Here is a 17,411-nt window from a genome sequence, read left to right on the forward strand (position 1 = left end):
TTTATGTCACTTCACATGTGATATAATATGATATATTACATGATATGATACAATATGGTATGATATGATGATATATTTATATGCATTATATATACTGTAATAGACATTGTAGACTGACTAAAGGTTGGGAAATATACCTAAATAGATATTTATGTATCTATATATGGGTATATATAAGCAATGTATGAAAATAATGTTTTATATATATATATATATATATATATATATATATATATATATATATATATATATATACATATATATCACAAATATGTCAGACAGTATAGATAAACATTGAACTAAGCCCAGAACTATATAGTTGGAGGAGGAAGAGAAGGAAAAGGAGAAGGATGTGGAGGAGAAAGAGGAGATTGACTTGATTCACATTAGGAGGCTGTCCCCGAAATACTCTCTCTCCTTATCTCTCCTCTTGGCTTTCCTGATCTTCTTCAAATTCCACTAAAATCCCTCTTCTATAGGAAATCTTTCCCAATCCTCTTCATTCCAGTGCCTTCCCTCGGTAGCTTACTCTTTCATCCAGTTTATCTTCAATTTATCCTGCCTTTATCTCTGTACACAACTGTTTGCATGTTTCCTCTTTTTAAATGGAGGCACCTTAAGGACAATGACTGTCTTTTGCCTTTATCTGTGTCCTTAGTTCTTAACAAGATATCTGGCGATTTAATAAATGTTTGTTGACTGACTAAGCATAGTGCATTGGAAAGAGTAGTGTGTCTGCATCCAAAAGACCTGGATTTAAATTCCTGCTCTGTCACTTAATGAATCAACTAGCTTTTATTAGTTGCCTACAAGGAGAAAGGCAGATTTCTAGCTGCAAAGACAAAATGAAAGAGTCCCTTGTTTTCGAGTTTATATTCTCTTTGGGGAGACAACGTGTACAAAGTAAATACACTGGATCTGTGAGTTTCCTTTTGTAAAATTTTCCTCAATTAATGCAAATCACATAAATAAATTGGGGGTGGGTATGGAACCAAGATAGCAGAGTGCAGGAGAGGAACTAGATGAACTCTCCTAATGGGTTCCCCTCCAAAAAACTTTTAAATAGCACCTCAAATCAAATTCCAGAGGTTTAGATCTAACTAAAGGTTAGATGGAAACTTTTTCCCAGCCAAAGACAATTTAGGAGGTCTGTAGCCCTAGGATGGATATATACCTGGGCACAGGGAAGCAGTACTAGCAAGGTTTCAGCTCAAAGACAGTAAGAGGTCAGAAAACTAACTGGTTAGAGAGAGATGACAGGATATATTTTGCTGGCACTAGGTGAAGCTGGTGCTGGTGGTAACTTTATTGCCCACAAGCAGCCTTGGGTCACAGTTCCAGAAAGGAGAGGAGTGCTTGTGATCAGTCACAGGGGAGCAGGGATTTGGGCCACATTTCTAGGGCCAAGAAGGGATCCAGCACTTGTGGACTCAGGAGATCAGGGGTCCAAATAAAGTTTCTTGGTCAAGAGTAGTACTTGTGGTTGCAGGGAAATAGAGTTCCTTCCTTGATATAGACCAGATAACAGACCTCCAGAGAGCAATGGGGAGGAGGGAATTGAGGAAAATAAATGAAAGCAATGCAAGAAAATTATTAAAAAACAGAATCAGCAACTTAATAAGTTACATGAAAAATACTAAAAAAATCACTTTAAAAAACAGAATTGGCCCAATAATAATAATAAAGAACAAAAATTCATTAAATAAAATAACTCCTTTAAAAGCATAATAAGCCAAATGAAAAAGGAGACACAAAAATTCATTGAAGGAAAGAACTCCTTAAAAAGTAGAATTGACTAATTGAAAAGAAGTACAAAATTTAACTGAAGAAAACAATTCCTTATAAATCAGAATTGGGTAAGTAAAAACTAATGGCTCCATAAGACATTAAGAAACAATAAAAACAAAGTCAAAAGAATGGGTGGGGGGGAATAGAAGACAATGTGAAATAATTCATGTAAAACATCACTGACCTGGAAAATGAGAAAGGAAAGATACGTTAAGGGTCATTAGTCTACCTGAAAGCCAGAATAAGGAAAAGAGAGAGAGAAGGAACCTAGACATTATATTTCAAGAAATTATAAAGGAAAACTACTCCAATATCTTAGATCCAGAGAGTAAAATAGACATTAAAAAATCTACCAGTCACCTCCTGAAAGGGATCTCCAAATGAAAACTCCAAGGAATATTATATCCAAATTTCAGAACTCCCAGGTTAAGGAGAAAACATTGCAAACAGCCAGAAATAAATAATTCAAATATTAAGGAATATATCAGGACCATACAAGATTTAGCAGCTTTCAGATTAAATCAATTAAGAGCTTGGAATATGAAATTCTGGAGGGCAAAGGAGCTAGGATTACAATCAAAAATCACCTATCCAGCAAAACTGATTATAATCCTTTGGGGGGAAATGGATATTTAGTGGAAAAAAAAAAGGGCATATAAGCATCCCTGATCAAAAGACGAGAAATGAATAGAAAATGTGACATTCAAACACAAGACTCAAAAGAAACATAAAATGTAAACATGAAAGAGAAAATCATAAGGTACTTACTAAGATTAAACTGTTTATATTCCTATATAGATGGAGAATACTCGTAACTCCTAAGAACGTTATCATTATTAGGGCAGTTAAAAGGAATTTTCATAGATAGAAGGCATAGGTGCAAGTTGATTATATTTGGATAATCTCCCAAAAATAATATAGGATTGAGAGTGATACATTGGGAGAAGGGAAAAGGGAGAGATAGAATAAGGTAAATTTTCTCACATAAAGAAAAATAGAAGGAAGAGCTTTTATAGTGGAGGAGGAAATGGAAGAAGGTGGACAATGCTTGAACCTCATTCTCATTGGAATTGATTCAAAGAGGGGAGAATATATGTATATACTTATTTGAGTACAGAAGATTATCTTATACAATAAAGACATATCAGGAAAAAAAATAAGTGGGAGGAAGGAATTAATGAGGGGGAGAGCAGTTTGGGGAGCAGTGATCAGAAACAAGAAGGACTTTGAGGATAAAAAGGAAGAGAAATATGAAAATGAATGGGATGAACTAACCCATAGAAAAGATGCAGAGAGTAGAGGATTAGAAACAAGAGTCCTATAATGGATTTGTGTATAAGACATACACTTGGACAGAAAGACATACAGAGAGTTGACATGAAAGCTAGAACAGAGTCTATTATGCTGCAGTTAAAATGAAGAGTTTAGGGATGCTTTGTAACCTTGAATTGATCAAATTTATTTGCTCTCTGCCTCAGTTTCCTCATCTATAAAATGAAAATAATAATAGCTTCTACCTCCCAGCATTGTTATGAAGATAATAATAGATATTTTTAATGTTCTTTAAAATACTTTATAAATGCTAGCTATCATTATAATTGTATTCCATATCAAACTGCCATACAAAAGCACCAATAAAATGCTATTATTTAAAAGTTGGATTTTCTTTCTACTAGAATATATTCCTTAAAAGAGCTTTTCCATTTCTTTCAGACAATACAATTAACTCTCATATAAATAGAAAACAATTCAAGATAAAGAAATTATTTTGGGAGGGAGGGAAAAGACATTGGTAGTTGGCAGGATTAAGAAAGATTTTAAATAGGAGGTAGTATTTGCATCAAGCTTTGAAAAAAACTAAGAATTCTAAGATTTGGAGGGGAGAAGTGAGTGCATTCCAAACATGGTCAATAGCTGGTGCAAAATCACAGAAGTGGGAAGAAGTGTCAAATGTGAAGACAAGTAAGAAGGCTAGTCTGGCTGTTCCAAAGAGTGAAGAGGATTCATGTATAACAAGACTAGAATTTACTACGTCTTTACTAATTTACTAAGCAACCCTGGGCAAGTCACTTAACCTGATTGTACTATGCACACACACACACACACACACACACACACACACACACACACACACACACACACACAAAGAAAGGTTGGAATCATATTGTAAAGGATTTTAAGTTTGAAACTGAGGAGTTTGTGATTGATCTAGAGGCAATTGGAAATATTCAGAACATGTTATGACCAAAAAATGGCTTTTAGGAATATCATGTTGACCATTCTGTAAAGGGTTTAGAGATAGAAAATAGTTGAGAGGATACCAATTTAAAAAGTCGTTGCACTAGTTCATATAGGTGTTGATAAAGTTCTGAACAATAACAATGGACATTTAAATGAAGAGAAGGAAACTGATGCAAAAGAATAATTTCAAGAATCCCAAAGTGTTAGATTACATAAAAGTTCATTTTGTTAACATCAATATTTTTCCAACTTGCTAAAAGTTTTAAAATTATAGTAAAATATGATTCTGAAAGATTCAAAATTATAAGTATCCAAAGAAGCAAAAGAAAATGCATGGAAAAAAGTATGCTACAGCATATTACCATCAATGTCCTCACAAAGTTGGGATGAAAACATTATCCAAGAGAAATATAACCAAAAAAAGTGAGTTATTCATGTATCAAGAAGAGAGGGGCTATGTTTGTAAATGCAATCATGAATCTTTCTATTTAAAAGAACCCTATGGTGAATTCACAACAATTAGATGGTACCAAAGAAATTCTGATTACATGAAAAAATATTTTTAAAAGGATGAAATGACAAAAGGACAGATTTAGTGCTACATTTATGTCCAGGGGATGTGAAACAAGTAAGATGAAAGGCATGTAGAAAATTTATAGAAAGATCCATATATGAATTGCTAAGAAGGCATAGAAACACTGATTGATGAAATATCAACATTAAGCCATCAATCTCAATATTTTTAAAAAATCTATTAAGAAGTACTATGTTCTAGGCATGCTACCACACAACAAAGATACAAATATATCTTTGCAAATTGGAAAAAAATCCATTTTCTGGGATATTTCCAGGACCTGTTTGTTTTTTGTTTGTTTGTTGAGATCTCAATAATTTTGAAATTCTAACTAACATTATAAGGAATAAATGCACTTCTGTTGAGTTGTTCTTTTGGAAATGAATTGGGCAGTTGGAACAGAACTAAGAGATGACTTTCAAGATCATCCGTACTACCAGGAAACCCAGAGAGAAAAACTCTAATAAGGGATAATTCCCCAAAGGCCTCGTAAGACATGGAAAGCATCTGTTGTCCTTGCCTGGGATGGACAGTCAAGTCATTTCAAGGCTTCTTGGGAATGAAATGTGAGAGAAAATAAACTTCTCTTTCATCTCTACTAACATCAAAAAACAAATGACATCAAAACACTGTCTGTGTAATGAGAATTCCAATATACATACAGAAATCATAATACACCCAATAGTTAGAAAGAATTGCTTATACATTCTAATTTTATTGAGTTAAAACTGGGAAGAGAGACAGAGCTTTACTGAAGGATTATAACCAGAAAATCCTTCTTCTAGTGCTCTGTTTACATTACATACAATTTAGCTCACACATATCAGTCTGAGTGGAACTTGATTTATCAGTTTCTGAAATCTTCCCAGAAGGCAACTATGTATATTAAGTTTAAAAAAAATACTATTTCACTTAATTGTGGTCACAGGTAAAAGAAGTAGGTTGGGCTAAAGAATCTTTCCCATCTCTTAAAATTTTCTATTTGGAAAGTATTCCTCTGAGATCCTTCCAGGGTTTTATTCACTTTATAGACAAAAAAAATCTAAAGTTAATTCTCAAAAATTTTGTTCCTGCTTTCTAATTCTTGCTTCCAAAAAAAAGGATAAATAATCATTTCCCCCCAATTGCCTCAGCAAAAAAAACAAAAACAAACAAAAAAAATCATTTTTCTTTTAATTACAAAAATCCATAGTAAAACAATTCACATTTGTACCATTGAGAAAACTTAAAAATTCTTACTATTTAGAAACCAATGTCTCAGAGAAACATAGCTACACATTCTCTAAAGCAGGAGCTCTTTAATCTGTGGAAATCAAGGGAAGGGACCCACAAACTTTAGATAAATAGAAAGGAAGAAAGAAAAAGGAAGGAAGGAAGGAAGGAAGGAAGGAAGGAAGGAAGGAAGGAAGGAAGGAAGGAAGGAAGGAAGGAAGGAAGGAAGGAAGGAAGGAAGGAAGGAAGGAAGGAAGGAAGGAAGGAAGGAAGGAAGGAAGGAAGGAAGGAAGGAAGGAAGGAAGGAAGGAAGGAAGGAAGGAAGGAAGGAAGGAAGGAAGGAAGATAGGTAGATAACAGTATTTCAAAATAATTTGGGTTTTTTTTTTAATTCCACATATTTTATTTCAAGCATTTAAAATATTCTGAAAAAGGATCCACAGGCTTCAGCAGAAAGCACCAAACATGTTAAGAACAGCTGCTCTAAATGAACATTAGGAAAGGAGGCTTGACAGATTTTGAAGGAGCAAGCACTATAACCTACTGAATGTTGTTAAAGGAAGTCATATAATAATCCTTTCACAAAAAGTCAGTTACTTTCTAAGTGTTTTTCATTTAATCCAAGTTTTATTGTATTTATTTTGTTAAGTATTTCCCATTACATTTTTAAAAATTTATGAAATAAAAGGATTTTTTTTCATGTTCTTCTGAGAAGTAGTCCTTCTCCTGTGCCTTTTCTCTGTGACTCCTGAATTTGACCCTAGCTTATGACTTTTTTTTTCTCTATTCTAATGTTCTGAACTACCTTCATTAGCAGACAGCTAGCCAAGTATAAGCTCTGTTTCTCTAAGATTTTGGATATTAATCAAAGAAGAAAGAATTTAATTGGAAGAGCCTCCACCATTTACCCCAATCCTTGAGATTCTTTTACCTTGACAATCTCCTGGCATTTTCTGAGAAGCCTTCTTATAAGTATCTTCATTGTTTTTCAGTTCAGTCGTGTCCATGGGATTTTCTTGGCAAAGATCCTAGAATGGCTTTTCATTTCCTTCTCCTGTGTGCTCCATTTTACAAATGAGAAACCGGGGTAAGTAGGGGTTAAGTGACTCACCTGAGGTCACAATCTAATAAGTGTTTGAGACAGGATTTGAATTCAGATGTTCCTCAGTCTAAGCCCAGTGTTCTATTCCTGTACAAGTTTCACTATTGCCCTTCTTTAAGTTTCTATCTGAGTCAAAAGTAATAATTATTATATCTAATATGTTTTGAGGAAAGTTCTAAATCATATTCTGTAACTAATTTTTGTTGAAGAGCCAGTTTGAGAATCCCACATATATAGCTGTTAAATTTCAGAAGAACATCTTAGAGCAATCACACAATAAATAATAGTTTTAGCAATGGGAGCAAGAAGTACAAAATGGGAAAACCAGTAGCATTCTCTAGAGGGGGTGGGTGGGGAAAAGGATCATTAAAAGCAGGAACAGATGCTGTGCAAGACTCAGTGTGATAAGACTTTTAAAGCAATCAGCACCAACATGCTGTGTCGTAGAACCCAGTTCTAGCTTCTTTTTTGGTTGGTTTTTCATAGATGCTCTATTTTGCCTAAGGAATATGTTCTATGCATATTTAATATGTATAGGAATGCCTTCCATCTAGGGGAGGGGGTGGAGGGAAGGAGGGGAAAAATTCGGAACAGAAGGGAGTACAAGGGATAATGTAAAAAAAAATTACCTATGCATGTGTATTGTCAAAAAATATTATAATTATAAAATTAATTTTAAAAAAGGAAAAAAGAAAAAAATGAATATCTTCTATGAAAAGAACCAGGTCAGCTGCTATATTATGGCAACTAGTTGGATTTTGAGGGACTATTTTTCAACCCCTTCAGATTTGGGGTGTGCAAATTTAAACATAGTGCTATCTATAGGAAAATTAAAACCAGTTTCTTCTAAATCTTCTGATTTTAGGTCAGTCATTCTGTGACCTTGGATGGGTCACTGGACCCCTCAAAAGCCTTCATACCAATTGACAAGCATTTAAACAATATAATTTCTATATGTCAAGCAAGATTATAAGTATTAAAAACAATCTCTGACCTCAGTTTGCATTTCAGTGGGTGAAACCTATGATATTCTATGTCTTATGACAATTATGACATCATGGTCAGACTAATTCAATTTCTTTTTCTTAGGTCTAATAATAAACAAAGAGTAATTCATCATATTTTGAGAATTGGATAGGACCTCAGAGATCATCTTGTTTAACTCCCTTATTATAGGACTGAAGATCTAAGGACCAGAGGAGAGGCCTTACATCTAGGAAGGGGAAAACTCTAAATCTAGTTTTCTTCTCACTCTAATTCAACATTTCTAAAGGAAAAATTATTCAGAAATAGTTCAAAAATCTCTATTTTGCACACCCCATTCCCTTCTTTCCCATGCTCATAAATCTTTTTCAAGTAATTGAGACAAAACAAGTTCTAAAAAAAGAAAACAGGAATTCTTACTTTCTTTGTTCCCTCTTCCTTCCTTCAAATAGAAAATTGGATCACAGAAGTGTCTGGTTGTTTTGTAAATTCTTGATCTGGGAGCAATGCTTTTGGAACATGGAGGAAGTTAAATGACACAATAGATAAAAGTGTAAGATCCTGGGTCAGGAAGATGAGTTCAAATTTTATCTCAAACACACTTAAAAGCTGTGTGAACCTGTTTAACTTTTGTTTGCCTCAATTTCCTTATCTCTAAAATTAGGATAATATCATATTTAGGATGAAGTGAGATGTTCATAAAGTACTCTGTAACCTTCAAAGTGCTAAATAAATGCTATCTGTTATCATTATCATTATGACATAAATTCATTGTAAGAGTCATCTTATTCTTTGAACTTTTATTTCCAGAACCCACCTTAATATCTGGTGTTTAGTAGGCACTTAATAGACATTTGATTGATTGCCAGGTTTGAATTATAACAATGAGAGAAAAATATGAAGAAAAACCAAAAGACACTTGTGTTTCTTACTCTCTGGTACTGGGAAGACTTGAAAGTGAATATGAAAAATGTCTAAGAGTCACATAATCTATATCGGTAGAAGGACCAAAAAAAAAAAAAAGCCTACATCTTTTCATTTTGTGAAGTAGTTTTTGATGGAAATTGTCCTATCCTCTGGGTATCTTTTAAATTTTTTAAACCTGTGAATTACAATTTAAAATCCATCCCACAGGATATCCATCAGATTTTTTTCAAAATGGTTTGACAGCTCAGAGACTGTCCAATGGACATCTCCATCCTTCATGACCCCTTTTGTAGGAGGGATATTCTAACAGTGATTTTCTTGCAACAGATCACTTCCTGATAGCTTCCTCTATGCTTTTTGCCTCACCAAGGACAATCATTACGATCAACATTGAGGTCAAAACCGCCAAAGAGAGCAAACCATTTGGTAAGACACAAGAATTAGAAAAATATGCTGCGTGACATTTATTTTGTCATGTTAACATTAATATCTGTAGAAACATTTTATTGTCAGTACAAAAGTTAACAATTTTTTTAATACTTTCTCCAATTTTTAATACGTAAAATCAGTGTAATCTGCATTCATATCGCATGGCTATAACAAGTGAGTGGGTGTTTTGAAAGCAAAACACAATACTTTAATACAAAATGATTAATACAGTGATCTTTCTCTGACATCAGTACTATGCCTGATTTTGGGGTGAGGTCCTGTTGGAGATAGGGTGAAGCAATCCCTTAAAAAGATGGTAGTATTCTTCAGTCATCAGCAGAATAACTTTGCATTTTAATTTTTATTTGTAATATTTGAAGATCCTAAAAGACTTCTTTTTAAGGCCAAAGAATCTGGAACCTATTATCAGAACTCACTGAAGAGAATACTAGCTAATCTGATTAATGTGCAACTTTGGGGCAGAAGCCCAGCTGCCAGGAGAGAAATACATTCTGCTATCATTACAAGTCAGAAACATCCTCTAGGAATGGATTAAGGCATCTTCTTAAGAGAATGATGGTACTTTTTGTCCTGGGAAGGACAATTAAATATCACATAGTTTCCACTGATAGTTACCAAGGATACAAAAAATATAATACCTTCTTGTTAAAGGATTCTTTTAATATGGACATTTTGGGTTGGATAAGAATAATCATCTGACACTATAGTTTAAACACAAATAAATCAAAGCTTAATTCCCCCAAATTAGTTATATAATGTAAATATTTCTTTTTTTTTTTCCAAAGGATCTGATAGCTAGTAAAGTCTGAGCAATATGTCAACTAGTTCTCTGTGCTGCCTGCATAGAAATGCCATTTAAATTACAAAAAAATAAAAGATTAATTGTTTTGTACATTACCAATTAGTTAATAAATTAATGTTATACCATTTTCCCTGAAAGCAAAGTCTTTTTCCACCTCCTTTGGGTGAAAATTAAGAAATTCTGTGTAGAACAGCATTTATCAAATAGCTGTTTAAAAAAGAGACTAATTTTCTAGGTGCATTGGGACATCCATTTTTAAATCAATACAAAAAATAATTCATTGTAAATATATAATATATATATATTTATACATACTTTGAATATATTTACATACATCCAGCACTATATACTGCATTTGTGCTCTGTAAGTATGTGCTGACATATATTTTCTCCAAATATTACAAAATAAACAAGATAGGCAGAACTTATGTTTGCCTTAAGTCCAAATAGTCCGTTGCCAGTAAATTTCCAGTTGCTGCTTCCAGCAGGCCAGAAAGTTGATGTGGTGTGCTAGCCGGTGCTGTCCACTCCCCATAAACATTCATCTTTTCCTGGTGAAGGTTAAGAGCTTCAAAATGTATAAATCCTTACACGTGTCCCGACCATTTCTTTCCTCCAAGTATTATTTACTCCTTATTATTCATATATACAAGTCGAAACAACACATTCCTGGAGAAAACATCTCCCTGCTCTTTGTAGGTAGGTTGGTGTTCTAGGTTCCCAAGTGTCCTTCTCTTTGAAGAAGTGAGAACTCAATTTTTTTTTCATGTTTTAACAGTGCCATTTATGTGTTGATACTTGGGAAGGCATGGTTCATAAGGCATAGGATCTGGAGAAAATACAGAGTCATCTCCTGAAGAACATGAGCTTCTTGTGTCAGGATAACTTGGTGAATACTGTTCCAGAGGTCCACTCAGGTCCAAGTATTCCTAAAAAAAAAAATAAAGCAAAAAAGGCACTTAAGATTGGACTAGTGATTTCAAATGGTGATGGAAATTATGTGTGGTCCAGAATCATGTGGCAACACCATGGAACATGGAGACATTTTTAGTATAATTGTAGTGTATTAAAAAAAAAGTCATGTTTACATTAAAATATTATAATAATATATAGTATATTTAGTTTTTAAAAGTTAGCTATTCTGTAGTAGAGATTTAACATGAAATTCATTACCTTGTCATGGCAATGACAAGAAAGTGAGAAAATAGATGAAGAGAAAATAAATATCAAGACAAATTCATACATTTTAGATCCATAATGAATTATCAAAAAGAATATGGTATCATGTAGGTTTTACTCCTAAACTTTGAGGGGGTCAATGTTTTCTCACAAAATATTCCATTGTGTAACTATCAGACAGACTACAGGAATGAGAAAGGAGATCATTGGTTTAGACCTGCAAGGCAATTCTTTTGTTAAAACAGAGCAAGTAGCTTGTCTGGTTCAGTGAAAAACAAGCACCAGGGCAGCCAATGAGCCAAAACCTGAGTTGCTACAGCAACAAACTATGCTTTGGTGTCATTACCCACACCCAAATAAATCATGGGGCTACTCTGCTACACATTTGTGTTTCACTGGACTCTGCTGGGGAAGAAGCAGATTTTGTGAACAATAGTGAGGGTACAAAGGACCTCGACTTTATTAAGAAAAGAAGCAAAAAAAAGCTGGCGACTATGCATTTAAAAAAAGAAGAAGAAACAATAATTCATCAGAACGGTTGGCAAGAAGAAAAATCCCCATCTGAGATGGTGGATGTGTCAGTTCCAACAACATCAGCATTAACCGCACAACTGGAAACAAACACACCCACCACATCAAAAGGGAATTTTTCGCTTACAATGATAAAAATGAAACTTGGTCCTAAATGGAACCATTTTTCGCTAGCATATGGTAATGATTTCCAGAAGGAAAGATACTTCAATTTTTTATATTCCTTTGGTCAATATGACTATCTGCTTTTTATTTTAGAATATTAAAATTTATTTTTGAAATGAATGGAACTGCTTATAATGCAAATAAATAAATAAAAAAGTAAGGACAGTGGTTGGTTCATTCAAGCATCTCTTTAGCACTTCTGTTTTTCTAAAGCAACTTTTTAGATCTGATATTAAAGGGAAGTATATCTGTAGATTCCAAGTTTAAGGGAAAGGAACTTATACTAGACTCAACAATCTTGGCAACAGAATAAAGTTCTTTTTTTTTTTTTTCTTGAGATATTCCTTCCCTTTCAACTTATGATGGTCAGCTGTACTTATTTAAATGTAGCTACTCCCTTTATCCAACCACAAGGCATGATCAGACTCACAAGATAAACCGGCTGCTTTGAGATTTAATACTACTACATTTAATTATTTTTAAAATCACTCTCAAATTATTTTCTAAGTCAAACATTAGAAAGGCTCCCTTTTCTTCTTAAAATATCAGATATCCAACTTTAGAAATGATTTTTAAATGATTGGGTCAGTGCATCCATTCAGGAGTTTTATGATTATATCCTAAATTAAATCAAGCACTTTATATCTGGAATGGTTTACAGAGAATTCTCTTATTAAACATTTCCAAACTCAACTCAGTGCAAGCATAAAATTGAGACATTTATAAGCTTTTTGATGGGCCATGGCTTTTCTCTGTCCATGAGGTCTCCACACTATAGATAATCACCACTACTACTTTTTCATCTCCCGTCTCATTTTCATGTCTACCATGGTGTGGCTATACCTATTGGATTTGCTGGGGATGAATTTAGGCAGTGAGAGATATTAAAATGTTTCTTTTGTTCGTCTAAAAATAAATGGCATGGTTTATCATTTTATTCTTTTCACAGAAGCTACTCACTCATTCTGTCCCACAAAAGAATTTATGTGTTTTATTCTAATAGTGATGATCAGAAGAAAAAAATAATTACTTCACCAAAAACATTCACATTACCCTGAAATTTGCTGTATGCTCTTTCTTTTTAATGCAAAATCCAATTTGTATGTTAACTCCAGCTCCTTCCACAATGGAAATTAGTTCAAACATTGTGCATTGGTTTCCCCTCCCCTTCTCTCATCCAGAAGAAAACAAAAATATATACAAATAAACACATTTTGGGAATGCTGGGAAACTAAAAACATGATGAAGTCCACTTCAGTTGTGACTTTCTTTTAGGTTTAATAAATCACAACCCAAGTAAGGCAGCTCCAAGAAAAACCATGATTTGATTAAAGCACATAGTTTAACTCTGTCTGACCCCAGCCGGAAAAATGATAAACTCCACTACAAAACCAGACAGTAGAGTTTTGTATTCTAAAGAATTATATTCATTCCTTGATTCTTAAATGATGACCTTCTCTCTAGAATCAACTTACCTCATTAGTTGTAAGAGTGAGAATTCGATCTAAGTCTTCTACCAACTGCTTAAATGTTGGTCTTTGAGAGGGCACCGCATGCCAACAATCCCGCATCATCATATACCTGAAAAAATATTCAATTTCCTCAGTAAGTTAACTTCTTGCTAGCATGTACAACACCAGAGTACTTTATTTTAAGAAAACTTAATCAGCATTTTCCAAATAGCTAAATTAGAAGTAGTTTATTTAATATAATAATTCACACTTAGGTTATTCTGAATGGTGATTTAAATTACTCCCAAAACAATTATATAAAACTTTTAAAGAACATTTATTGTATCAAAAAGGTACATGTATATTACTTTGAATGTGTGAATGAAAAAAGCATTTATCCAGCATTTCTATGTGCCAGGATTTATTAAAGTGCTTAATACATAGAAGCACTTTTTTAAAAATGCTTCTTGTCTGATTATAATCCTTGTGCAAAGTACTAAGGATACAAGAAGAAATTATTAACTTATTCCTTCACAGTCAAATTTTAGGTGAAATAATGCCACAAGGGATACATAATTCCATAGGAGCACTCCTATTAAGAATAATTGAGATGATAGTCTGTATTCTACATTGATACTCAAGAGTCCACCTGGTATAAATATCTTGTTAATTAGAGTCATTCCTAATATTCTGATCATTCATGTATTAACTCTTTGAGGCCTAGATTCATGGGCCTTATCATGATTATAGTTTTGGTCATATTTATTATACTGAAGAGAATAGTAAAAATGACAAGAATACAATAAATGTCCTTATATAATATAGCCATTCATTAAAAGTCTGCCTCGCAGAAAAGGACTCATAAGATTAATTATAAGAAATCTTCATAAAACAGCACACCAGAGAGACTATAATCTCTTATCTAATCATGTTTATTCTTAGTTAATCCTATGCTTTGGTTATTTTATGCTTCTATGTTATTCTTTCCAAAGACATTACATAGAAGGTACACATATCACTGATTCACTTAAGTTTGTATTTAAGTAAAGTATACATTAAAACCAGCCCTAAAGGCCTCGTAATTATGTTTGGTTCCCTAAAGACAGAATACGTAACTCATTTTTATCTCTGAGTCCAGCTGTCAATCATATATCGATCCATTCAGCTTTTAGTAAAAGTAGTCTGTATTAACCAGTGACACACCATCTATGACTCTTCAATGGATCTATTTTCCTTTAATTGGCCAAGAACCATACATAACTCTGAAGCAAGGGAGTTCATCTTGGGAATCCAAGAGGGGAAGAATCATGTCTAGCATGCCTTAGAAATATCATTCTGATATTTCTGATGAAACATGAACATGATAAAAAAAAAAAAAACCACTAGTGGCAACTCAGTGAGAAGATAGAATATTAGAAAAAGAGAATCCTTTGAAAGGAAACAAAGCTTGTAGCATAATTTAAATACAACAGGTCCAAATCTTATTCCATAAACCTAAGGATGATAACTCTTTCTTTTGTGAGCAAGTAATGGTTGTCAGTATAACCATCAATCTTGGTTCTGGGACTGAGCCCAGAAAGCTTCAGCAATTATTCTTTCTTATAGCATGTTTAGATAATCAAGTGGCTTATGGAACTTAAATAAATCAGGAGATGCAATTTGAATGTGTGTAGCACCACCCTCAGAGTACAAATTGGTCCTTACAGCTCATTGGTGCAGTTGGCTGGTTTATCCATCCTGTGGCCTTCCTTAAGCAGCTTAAAGAGTTCCTCCACTGGGATTCCTGGATAGGGTGACCCTCCCAAAGTGAAGATCTCCCACATTAATACCCCAAATGACCAGCTGCGGGAAAAAGGAAAAAAGTATGAACAGATTGGTATAAATAAAAAAAAATTAAACATGGCCCATTAAAAAAAAAAAAAAAAACACCCAGCCCTTTCTTGCTTTTGAAAAACAAGTGAATAGATTGTCTTGGCAATTAATCTTCACACGCTCTTTTACTTCTACAATGAGCATGGCCCAATATTTATACAGACACTGAAATAATGACACATGGGTGTTCTGATGGAATTTTCCTTTGAGTATCCAAACCAATTTAAACAAATAAAACACCCAGCAATTAATTTTTTAATGGATAGAGTTACCAGTTTGAAGGACTAAACCCTCTTTATCTTCAAAGCCCTTTTTCTATGTTCAGCCTAATTCTTCAATCTCCCCACATGACTGGCCACAAGGGTAGTTCTGTACCAGTATAGGCAGATGACAGAATGGGGCCAGCTAACTAATTCTTGCAGAGAGCCCTGTGAGTTAACATTATCCCCATTTGACAGGTGGAGAATATGAGGCACAAGGGTTACGTGACTTGCAAAGGTCACAGAGAGAGTTAGCACAGAGCCTGGATTAGAAGTTAAGAATTCAGTGCCTCCAGTCCAATTATTCAGAGGTCTACTCAATGTGTCAGGAGAGTTTCACAAAATAAAAATAAAGTTTTAAAATTATTATAAGGGAAAATACCTATATTCATATTGGGAATCTCTAAGGTTACTACTAGGAATAGAGCAGTACAGCCACCACTGTTAAGGTAATCATGCAGAAAAATCTCAATTTCCAAGATGATTCAGAAAAAGGAAGAAAAAGAACAACACGGAAGAAAGAAGGAGGAGGAGGAGGAGGAGGAAAAAGTGAAAGAGGAAGAGGAGGAGAAAGAGGAAAAGGAGGAAGAGAAAGAGAATGAGGAGGAAGAGAAAGAGAAGGAGGAAGAGAAGAAAAGAAAGAAAGAAATAGAAGAAGAACAACAACAACAAGAACAAGAACAAGAAGAACAAGAAGAAGAATTTCTGACTGAAATGACCCAAGTAATTGTAGCTGTGAAATCGTGGTCATTTATGCTGCATCTTAGTATGGAGAAGTAAAGCCGGCTGATTACATTTCAGAAGAAGAGATGGCAGAGTTGATTTTAACAGAAAAGCCAGGAATATTTTCCAAGTTTCCATATACTGACACTTTAAACACCCCCCCACTTTAGTAGAATGCTGATTTTGCCACATAATCTTCATTGTCATCCTCTGTGACATTTTATCAGAGATGCTAAGATTATATACCAGGAAACCTGTGACAATAAATATAGCACGCGGGGTTTCTGGAAATCATATAAGCTAACTCCCATCTCACTTAAACATGTCTTGTTAAAAACAAGGCAGAAAAAGGCTAATTAAAGAAAACCGAAGTGGAATGGGAAAAGTTTCAGGATTATTTTTTTAAAGGAAGTTAAGGATATGCCAAGAGTCTGCAAATTAGATAGGTGCTTTGTCGCCGCACATCCGTAAATAAGTTCAAGGGGGGAAAACTTCCGTACTGCCAGAAGGAGGTTAGCATTTTCCACCTTTCATGTGCTTTGAAGCCAGGCAGATTAGTGACAGAGCATTGGTTACCAGTCTACCATAAAATCCTTACTTTCTAAGGCTGACTCCTCCTGCACCTTCTATTAATGTGTGAAATGCAGCAAACACTTAAAGATGAGGAAAGCTATGAATGTTCAATAATCCCAAGCCTCAATCCAAGGAAGCAGCAGAAGGGAAGGGAGCCATACTCACACGTCACTTTGATGTGTGTACACCCGATCAAAAAGGGCCTCGGGAGCCATCCACTTGACTGGGAGTCGTCCCTACAGATGTTGGAGAAAAAATAAGAAGTCTCATAATGAAAGGGAGTTTACCTTAAACTGTTTCAACCTAGACACATTCTATTTGATTTGTAAAAAATATATTTTGATGTTGCCCATCTGTTACACGGAGAAGAAGTCACCACTAGTTTGGATTATAATGCAGATCTAGACTTAAATGTTTCACCACTTTTTAGTCATACACAAATAACCCTCTTTAAAAAGACTTATTTCTCAGTCCAAACAAGGAGAGTCATTGTATTCATATCTCATTTTCTCTTATTATTATAACTGAAAAGCAAAAATTTTATGTCCTTAATCTTTCTTCTGAGAAGCCTCTCTGT

At 34.1% G+C, this 17,411-nt stretch overlaps 1 protein-coding gene across 15 annotated transcripts in view; it reads right to left on the bottom strand.

Annotated features, from left to right (window-relative positions):
- Positions 1-9,271: 9,271 nt before the first annotated feature.
- FGFR2 (fibroblast growth factor receptor 2) overlaps positions 9,272-17,411 on the bottom strand; it is a 163,419-nt gene continuing 155,279 nt past the window's right edge. For all 15 annotated transcript variants that reach the window (XM_074295741.1, XM_074295746.1, XM_074295747.1 and 12 more), the window contains 4 exons: positions 17,000-17,070; positions 15,111-15,248; positions 13,431-13,536; positions 9,272-11,009 (listed from right to left, as the gene is read on the bottom strand). In XM_074295741.1, the coding sequence (XP_074151842.1) occupies positions 10,845-11,009; positions 13,431-13,536; positions 15,111-15,248; positions 17,000-17,070 (480 nt within the window). In that variant the 3' untranslated portion in view covers positions 9,272-10,844. The remainder of the gene's footprint in view (positions 11,010-13,430; positions 13,537-15,110; positions 15,249-16,999; positions 17,071-17,411) is intronic.

This window comes from Sminthopsis crassicaudata, chromosome 2 (assembly GCF_048593235.1).
Source record: "Sminthopsis crassicaudata isolate SCR6 chromosome 2, ASM4859323v1, whole genome shotgun sequence".
Lineage (NCBI taxonomy): Eukaryota > Metazoa > Chordata > Mammalia > Dasyuromorphia > Dasyuridae > Sminthopsis > Sminthopsis crassicaudata.